At 41.5% G+C, this 9,235-nt stretch overlaps 1 protein-coding gene across 1 annotated transcript; it reads right to left on the bottom strand.

Moving 5' to 3' along the window:
* Nucleotides 1-2,800: 2,800 nt before the first annotated feature.
* LOC116394978 (FYN-binding protein 1) lies at nt 2,801-8,609 on the bottom strand. Its single transcript, XM_031868442.1, has 14 exons — nt 8,581-8,609; nt 7,331-7,490; nt 7,040-7,172; nt 6,763-6,797; nt 6,596-6,680; nt 6,443-6,477; nt 5,626-5,695; nt 5,442-5,513; nt 5,311-5,330; nt 5,051-5,084; nt 4,927-4,946; nt 4,623-4,656; nt 4,232-4,339; nt 2,801-3,858 (listed from the first exon to the last, which is right to left on the bottom strand). The coding sequence occupies exons 1-13, from the start codon at nt 8,596-8,598 to the stop codon at nt 4,243-4,245; spliced, it is 813 nt and encodes a 270-aa protein (XP_031724302.1). The 5' UTR covers nt 8,599-8,609; the 3' UTR covers nt 2,801-3,858; nt 4,232-4,242.
* Nucleotides 8,610-9,235: the final 626 nt, after the last annotated feature.

The raw sequence follows: 9,235 nt of genomic DNA, 5'->3' as shown, positions 1-9,235 counted from the left end.
GGGGGGGTTGGTGTCACTAATGGGAAACCCCAAAATGGCCAATATTTAACATATTTGATGTTCTCCATTATTATTATCTCTGCTAGGTGTAAAACATTGCTTATACTCACGCAAGCTCCGAGCACGTAGAAAGGTGTTAATGAGCGACGCTCTGTTCATTCTCCAAAAACGCCATCGTGATATAAACTAAATATTCTGCGAAGAAGCAAGAAATGAACGCGTGTTATGTTCCTAATGAGGAGGAATTGTAACTGTAATAATATTTCATTTGATCAGACTACTTTATCGCCCTTTATACAAGCCCCGTAAATAAATAATTTAATGTATCGTAAAGAAAGTAAAGTTGAATATCCTGTAAACAATTTGACCTGGCTGGTTTCTAAAGCATCTAAAAGTGAATTGGCGGTCGTCTGAAAAGCTGCAGAGCTGCACACAGGGAGCAGCTAGTTACACAAACTCAGAAATGCACGACCAAGCGAGCAGAATTCTGCGCGATTATGTATTTTAAATGTATTTTCTGACAATCCGCTCCGCTAATTCAAGGCTTAGTCTGTTGCACGCCACACCGGAGCATCTGCACATTTATTGCTTATCCGAAAATAAATTCACGCTTTTGTAATCTTTTGCCGCCATCGTTACATCCACAGGCTTGAGGCCGGTGATTGGCAGAAAGGAAAGGAGGCGGGAGATTTGTAATAAAACACGTCATGAAATAAAATACTTATTTTATGAGTCGGTTATAAAATAAGAGCGATGCACTGTGAATCTCCATGTTGGAGATTCACACGCAAACGGTCTAAACGACGACTGTTCGAGCAGTTACAGTGCTGTTAAAGTACAATCATCTGATGAAGGAGGTTCTAGTTTCTAGTCATTTTTTGCCTCATGAGAGCTTTGTGAAGCCACGTTCTTTAAACCCTTCGTGACACGTGTCCCGTCTCTACGTCATGTGTAGCGCTGCCTCTTCCCGTCTGTGACGTCGCGTACAAACACCTCTGAATATACTTTGATGTCGGGAGAAGCAGAGCTCCCTGCTGCAAACACTACTCCACCTTCTCTTCGGTCAAACCTCTGTGTTACACTTCGCTCACATCGGGACGGCCCCGCTATGCACCCGGTCCCGACTCTGCTGCTCTTGGAGAGGGTCCTGATATAACCAGTATTTACTGTCATGCTGTACTATTACAACCGTATGCAACCACCAGTGGCATGTTCATAAACTCTGTTTAGAGCTGGGAAACACGGCAGGGGGCCTAAATACAGACAGACTTTAACGTGTTGTACAAAGTGAGTATTTCAACAGCAACGCTGCACTCTGCTTATCTGTGGTGAGGTTCTTATGATCAGTGTGACCTTAAATACCCCAGTGTGTGTGTTGCGTGTGTGTGTGTGTACACTGGTTATGGAGAAAGAGGAGGTGTGTAAGAGTGTGTTTATGTGACGCTGTGTTTTAACGGTCTCTGTCTGATTTGGGGTTGGGATTATTCTTGTTATGCACTGCATGATGTTGCTGTTATGATTTGCACTTTAATGAGTATTTATTGAAAAAAACAATAAACAGACATTTAAGTTAAAAGGATAAAATGTCTCAAAGGCTTTGTCAAAGTTACTACACACACACACACACACACACACAATATTTTTTGCATGGAAGCGACCTCAGGTGATCATCACACTACTCTCTGTCTGGAACACTTTTTATTCATCAGCTTGAGGGAAAAGTCGTAGAAGAAAAAGGCGGCACATAAAACTGACGGATAAAACGCTGCATAAAAATTAAAGAAAGAAAATAAAGGTTTATGGATGACGCTTCCCTCCAGACGGGACAACTTATACCAACATGTGGCAACTTGTACTAGCAGAATTCATAAATGTTATATTTCGTATTACGCTCCATGTTGTTGTTTATTGCTACGCCATTAAAGATCATTATGATAATAATATGTTAAAAGCTCAATATATACATAATATGAAGCGAGTTGATACAGAAGCACTTCCATGAAGTCTAACGATCTTTAACACAATAATGGAGGTAAATAAAAGTACAAAAAATAAAACAGAATAATCAATAATACAAACACGGAAGAAAAACGGACTAAATGTTGAAGGTGGTCAAACAATGTTTATCAGAGTCCTATAGATGCATGAGTATGAAGTATTGTAGGTTAGAGCTCTATTAAAGGGCCAGTGTGTAGGATCTATCAGCAGAAATGTAATATAATATTCATAACTGTGTTTTTATTCATGTATCATCACCTAAAACTAAGAATTGTTTTATTTGCTGTTAGCTCAGAATGAGCCCTTCATATCTACATAGAGAACGGGCCATGTTTCTACGGTAGCCCAGAACGGACAAACCAAACACTGGCTCCAGAGAGAAACGTTCATGTTTTTACATTAGACTGTATGTAAGAAGTGGAAGTAGTCACTGTGATGTCACACTTTGGTTTGTGGACTACGGTTTTGAAGCCTCAAGTTTGGCCTTTTGCTGTCGCCATCTTGCTTTTTTACAACTAGAAGTGACACGAGCTGAGCACAACTAAACGCTGAAGAAGACATTTTTTGGAGACCAATTAACTTTCATTAACTTAAAACACGCTGTGAACAGATTAAAGTTCTAAGACAACAACACGGACAACTCACAGATCGGGCAACGCCGCAAAAGAGACTTGAAACTAGAGATCAAGACCATAAACTCATGTTTACAATGTTTACTGAGGTAATAAATCAAGAGAGAAGTAGAGTCATTTTCTCATAGACTTCTATTAAATCAGAGGAGTCGCCCCCTGGTGGACATTAGAGAGAATACAGCTTTTAAGACACGTCAGCATTGACTTCACTTTTCAGAAACAGAGGTTGCCGCCTGGTTTTTACGTTACCTAAAGGTCACAGTAGTTCTCCAAAATACTTGGAAAGGGTGAGGTGGACGGGTGTTCAGTTGGTTACAATCTACAACCTCACCACTAGATGTCACTAAATCCTACACACTGCTCCTTTAAGTCTTTGTTCATCAGCTACGTATATTGCCATTTACTCTTTTGCCACCAACACTGTAAACTGGTAACAAGTGTTTAGGACAAAAACTGTTCCTGAAGAACAACCTGACAGAAGAAAGACTTGATCTTTAGAGAAAAACATGGATGAAAATGATAAGTAAACAATCCTCCCTGTTTTGTACTGCCTGTGTTGTGTTGTGTATTTCCTCAGGATGGTGTCTCAACCTGAGAAATACCCTGGTCTGATGGAAAATTTTCATTTCACATTCACCACTTTATTTCTACCACTTTAAATATATGTCTGGTATTTTTACATTTTTTTTTTTTTTACATTACAGTCATTTTAGCAGACGCTTTTATCCAAAGCGACTTACAATTCAGAGTCTATCACATTTCTACACCTTAGGCACAGCTACGAGAGCAATTTTTTTGGGGTTAAGTGTCTTGCTCAAGGACACATCGACATGCGACTAGCGGAGCCGGGGTTCGAACCGCCGACCCTCTGATTGAAAGAGGGCCCTGCTATCCACTTAGCCACAATCGCCCCACATTTTCATATGAAGTGTGTAATTGTCTGTAACAGTTTGTACGTCCTTTCCTTGGATCAGCAGCTCCCGTTGGTTTAAGGTTCAAGGTCACTCAGAGCCACCAGGAAAACCGTCCCTCTCTGCTGCTTCAGAAAATAAAATAAAGAGTTCAAGCGGCTGAAATTGGCATCGCTCGTGGGGGAAACCGCCTCGTCTTGCTCCTGTTCTTCCTCGTGTTATTGATGAAGTTACTGTCACAGTATGAGGTCTTCACAGTGTGAAGAACAACAACATAGACAAGTCCTGTTTCCTCTGCCTGGTGGCTTTTTGTCCGGCTGTTACAAACAGAAAAATAACATCATGTCAGTGTGTTTTTTTGTTTGTTATTGTTTTCAATGAGAGTGAAGTGTTTTCTGCCCTGAAAATAAGCAGTGAAAAAATATTGTCCTGAACGAAATAAAAACAATATCCTTTATGATGAACTGAACTGAAACTATATTACCTGGTTAAACGACATTATACCTGGCTCTCATAAACAAACTAAATGAATATGAAACTACACTAAAACCTGCAAACACCTTCTGAAAACTAACTAAAACTAAACTGGAATCAAAAAGTCAGAAATAAAATCAAATACGAGCTAATTGAAAACTCAAAATCAAACAATGGTGATGTAGTTAAGAAAGAGTCCAGGTGGTTCCTTCTTACCTTCAGGATAATTACTCAAAGGTTAAGTCGGCATACAGGTCAGGAGGGGGAAAAATAATCATATCAGTGACATCGAAATCCATTTCCTGTGTTGAACCAGCTTGAGGCCTGTGGAAAAAAACCCCACATTGTTAAAATAACTTCATCTTTCTTTGTTGGTTGCAAAGGAGGGTGACCTCATTGTGAGCAGGAACACGACACGGTTGATAAATGTGAAAATTAATCAAACGTTCTATCAGGACAAAAGCCAACTGAACTTCCGTCTCACAAAAATAATAAAACACTCGCTTCTCTTCATGCTCAGCAACCTGTTCCAGGCTGTTTACCTGTGTGTGTGTGTGTGTGTGTGTGTGTGTGTGTGTGTGTGTGTGTGTTTTATAACCCTACTCACAAGGAAACTTCTTCCTCCGTTACGAGCACGGGACCTGAGATGTAAACAGAGTATTTGAGCATTTAACTTTTTTTTAAATTCATTCATCACATGTTGTATAAAGGAGATGGATGATAAATAGATTTTCAGTGATTGAACTAATCCTTTAAATTATTCACAGTCAACTTTAAAGAAATGGAATTATCATGATTCACAACATTATATTGTATTTATATTATATAACAAATATTGTGTGTTTCAATACAAGATTTCTATAATTTGTTTCTGTATTTTACAATCAGAGATTTTCTCAGGTGTTGCTTACTTGTCTCTGGTTCAGTGTCTCTGTAAAAAAAGAAGGAACAGCGAACATTAAAACCTCATTAGTGCATGTGTGTGTGTGTGTGTGCGCGCGTGCGTGTGTGTGTGTGTTTTATAACCCTACTCACAGGGGAACTTCTTCCACATCCAAGAGTACAGGACCTGAGATGTAAACAGAGTATTTTAGCATTCAGTTTTAAAAATGAATTCATCAAACACGTCACATGTTTTATAAATGGATATGGATGATAAATAGATGTTTCAGTGATTGAACTAATACGTTTAAGTCTTTACAATTAACTTGGAATGATCAAATATTGTGTGTTTCAATACTTCTATAAAGTTATTCTGCATTTTATGATAGGGGATTTTCTCAGGTGTCGCTTACTTGTCTCTGGTTTAGTGCCGCTGTAAAAAAAGAAGGAAAAGCACACATTAAAACCGCATTCATGTGTGTGCGTGTGTGTGTGTGTGTGTGTGTGTGTGCAGCAGGTGCACAGGGGTGTACATCATGCCTACCTGGCAGCTGGCTTCTCAGGTTCTGGTGAGTGAAAAAATGTGGCCAACTTCTGAAGGGCTTCATGTCTTGCTCTGTTAAAAAGACAAATACAAATGTAGTGTATATCCACACTTGTATATATATGTGTATGTGTGTGTGTGTGTGTGTGTGTGTGTGTGTGTGTGTGTGTGTGTGTGAACTCACTGGACATTAGTGCCGTCTGCGCTGATGTCACTTTGACTGTGAACGTGGTTTACGCTCAGGTCTTTGTTTCCTGAGACAGTGAACAAACAGTACCGATAAATAAAACACACTTTCACTTTCACATAATCGTCGTTACTGAAGCCTCAAAACCGCCATCGCACACTTTAACAGATAACATCTTCCTGTTTACACAAAATAACCTGCTCATCGGGTGAGGACGTGAGTCGGCATCTAAAGTATGCAAACAGCAGTGAGAGCTCAGTAATTCTGTAAATGAAGTTTAGAACTGTGCAGGAATTCCATTTACGTTTGTTTTAACTGTATTGAGATTAGTCGGTGAGGCCTAGCGCCTAGCAACTTCATCGTCATCGCAACGCGCAGGTTTTGGTTGGTTAGTAACAGCACTAACGATGATGCACCTTGGATAAAAGGATAAAAGCCGTGCGGCTTTTCCACTTTTTTAGAAGCTGTGTGAACGGCCCATCGAATTTTTCACCCCCCCCCAAAAAAAAGGTGTCGACTCCCAGGTACAGAGTCAAAGATGGCCAAACTTTTCTAAAAGTGCCTTTGAAAGATGAAGACTGTAGATACATATTTGTAAAGGAGTACTGCACTCGTATAGAACAATCGTCAACTTATTTGACATCAACAAACAGAAATGTCTGTGGTGTTGTGTGTCTTTTGTATCTGCACACTTCCATCAAGATAAAACATGGAGGAGATACGACAGCACAAACCCAGTGTCGCACTATGTGCTATTTAACCACCTTATTGTGAAGCATCAACCGTACACTATCAGTACAATGGAGGTTCTTACCCATGTCTGGCATTGAGAGCATCCTGTTGTGTCCGCTGCAGAGGAAGAGACAGTGACGAGACAATAAGAAAAGATCCCCGGTGACTAATCAGAGATAACTGCTGGTGTCAGAAGGTAGCAGGAATCTAAACATTCAGGCTGACACGGACTTACATTGAAACCATTGGATAATCAGGTTCAGGGGCAGGAGAGAGAGGTTCTTCATCTTCACCGGTCCACTCCTCGCTGTCGTCTGTGACTGAACACGTCGACATCAACGTCAAACTGACGCAGAATAAAACATGTACTCTTATTATGAATAGGAACGGGAAGATACTCACAGCTTTCCGCTGATATTGGATAGTGGTTTGAGGCCCTGAGAAAAAGACACACAAATATAAATGACCCTTTCAACTTAAAGAGGAACTTTCATTTCATTACGCAGCAATACGGCCTGCAGGTCGAAGCCGAATCTGAGTCTGTCGCTGCTGGAGGCCCAGCTAGAGTCTGAGTCTTGTGTACTTATGTAGGGCGTACAGAGGCATCAGTATCAAACCGAGTCTGTTTCATAACCAGTTCCAAGTTGTACTACACAAGTTCCCCACTTCACACTCGTACCTGCTCCCCGTGCTCGTGACCTCCTCCTCGATGACGTTGTTGTTGCTGCTCCTGCGAGTGACCGTGGCCTTCCTTCCCAGATCCAGCATCTCCTTGATGTCCAGCTCCACATGATCCACCGCAATGTAGCCATCTGGGACACACTCACCAGAGTCAGTGCTGCGATCCACCATCACGGACTACAGCCCATCCAGTCACGTCTGACCCATGTGGCTCAGAGTTTATACAGTTGATTGTTTTGTAATATGTGAAAACACTACTAATAGACCTCTTGAGGTGTTTTAAACTCACAGTTGTTGCTGCTGTCCCTGGCCAGCCACTTCCCTTTGGGACAGTTGTTTGTCCGGATGATGCCGACGATGTCTCCGCTGTTGACGGGCAGATTGTTCTTGCGTCCCTTGTTGGTCACAGTTACTTTGGCCTGGTACATGGCAACCTCCTGTCCGGTGATCTAAAAGAAATAAATAACAGTGGCAGGTTAACGCCCCACACATTCACGTACGGACTCGTGCACAAGAAGCAGTGCTCACATATTCACTACTTGCTGTTGAGAGTGTGATGACTCAGGCCTTTTTCAGCCGTAGGTGTTTTTGACATGTCACAGCAGGACAAGCTCAGGTAATTAATTTAACATTAGTGATGTCAGCTTGACATTTAGGGACATTCTGGTATCTACAGGACTGTAACAAGCCATCCAACTATTTCACTCTGCTACCTGCCTGTCTATCTACCTGCACTCCTGAGTCTTCCACAAGCTGCCATCTTAACAGCTGTGAGTACTAACAATAACCATGCTCCTTGTTTATGTTCATAATGATCATTTGGGAGGATTGGCTTTGGAGAGAGGCCTGAAGGGATGGACTGTCAGTGTTGCAGGCTTGGCGACTATTAAAGCTTGATTCAGCAACTTTTGGAGCTATTGCTGCCAGCTTCTCTCATTTCAGAAGAGTTAGCAACACTGGGCGGGGTTCTTAAGATGAGATCATTATGTTAATCTTGCGTACTCTTGCTGGTTTCTCCAATGTTACCGACCCAAGCGTTAAAGGAAGTGAGCTCATCTTGATGATACTAATTCCACCTGTGCTTTTCTTGCTATGACAAAAAATATACTTATATCAATTTAGTATAGTGAACAGTTAGTGGACAGGGACTTGTTTTAGGGGATATTCATTAAAACATGAAAAAACAATGAGCAGGAAAGTTCCGGTCCATTGTAGCATTTATCTGTCCGGGCCGGACAGATAAACAAGTGAAAAGATAAAGGAAAGAGTAGGAAGATCATTCTCTTTGAGAAGCTTTCAGTCTTTGAACAGAACTGGATCCAGTAGAACGTCTTGTTCTTGTGTCGCAGGATAAAGAACCGTCCCCAACAATGGAACAATGTTTACACACATTCCTTTAGCGTCGGCACATGTTCAGCTCAGCTCAACACTTCCACGGGGAGGAATGAATCCCGACAGGTTTGTACGCCAAGAAGCCCCCCCCTCCCCTCCCCTCCCCCCGCTGCTCGCTCACCTTTCCGTCAAAATAACATCACTCACTTTGAATTTCTTCTTCATCTCGTTCTCCTTCTTCTCCCTCTCCTTCTGCTCTTTCTTCTCCCTCTCCTGTTTCTCCTTCAGCTCCTTCTTCTCCTTCTCCAGACGCTGCTTCTCTTTCTTTTTCAGCTCTTTCTCATCCGGCCCTTCTGCACCGGCGGCGGCTTTCTTGTCGTTCCTGCAGAGAAGAGAAGGAGGGGAGACAATGGTTCGTGTTTGCATGTTTAGAAACAACAGAGGGAGATTAGGAGGGAAACAAAGGCAGACCAAAACTCTCTCATCGCTGACGGTGTTTCCAGAGAACTGGGTCAAAAAAAACTCAGAAATGTAAATAAGAACTCACTTGCCGAACCTGCCCAGCTTGCTTTTCTCTTCATTCTGTAAACACCGACAAAGAGATCATTCATTTTACTCCACAGACATGCAAGGATGAGCAGAAATACTTATCTAAATATTATATCATCTGAAGACTCATTAAAGCTACTTACTGTTTCCTTTTGTGCCTCGGCGTATGGATCTGTGGTGAACACAGTTGTGTAAAAAACAAAAAAAGAATAAAAGGAATGTTTTAATAAAATCCTCATGACAGAATCACACAAGAACACATTCATCATTTGTGGCTATTGGTGACGCGTTCAGAACTTCTTTCATTTCAATT

Source organism: Anarrhichthys ocellatus, unplaced genomic scaffold, assembly GCF_004355925.1.
Source record: "Anarrhichthys ocellatus isolate YVR2014 unplaced genomic scaffold, GSC_Weel_1.0 scaffold42, whole genome shotgun sequence".
Classification (NCBI taxonomy): domain Eukaryota; kingdom Metazoa; phylum Chordata; class Actinopteri; order Perciformes; family Anarhichadidae; genus Anarrhichthys; species Anarrhichthys ocellatus.
This window is presented reverse-complemented; position numbering and strand designations above follow the sequence as displayed.

Bases quoted from the DNA above. Each gene is read 5' to 3' on its own strand.
- LOC116394978 (XM_031868442.1), bottom strand. The intron at 5,331-5,441 runs GTAGGCATGATG...CTTTTTTTACAG, and splicing joins CCTGAGAAGCCAGCTGCCAG to CGGCACTAAACCAGAGACAA. The intron at 5,085-5,310 runs GTAAGCGACACC...TTTACATCTCAG, and splicing joins CGGCACTAAACCAGAGACAA to GTCCTGTACTCTTGGATGTG.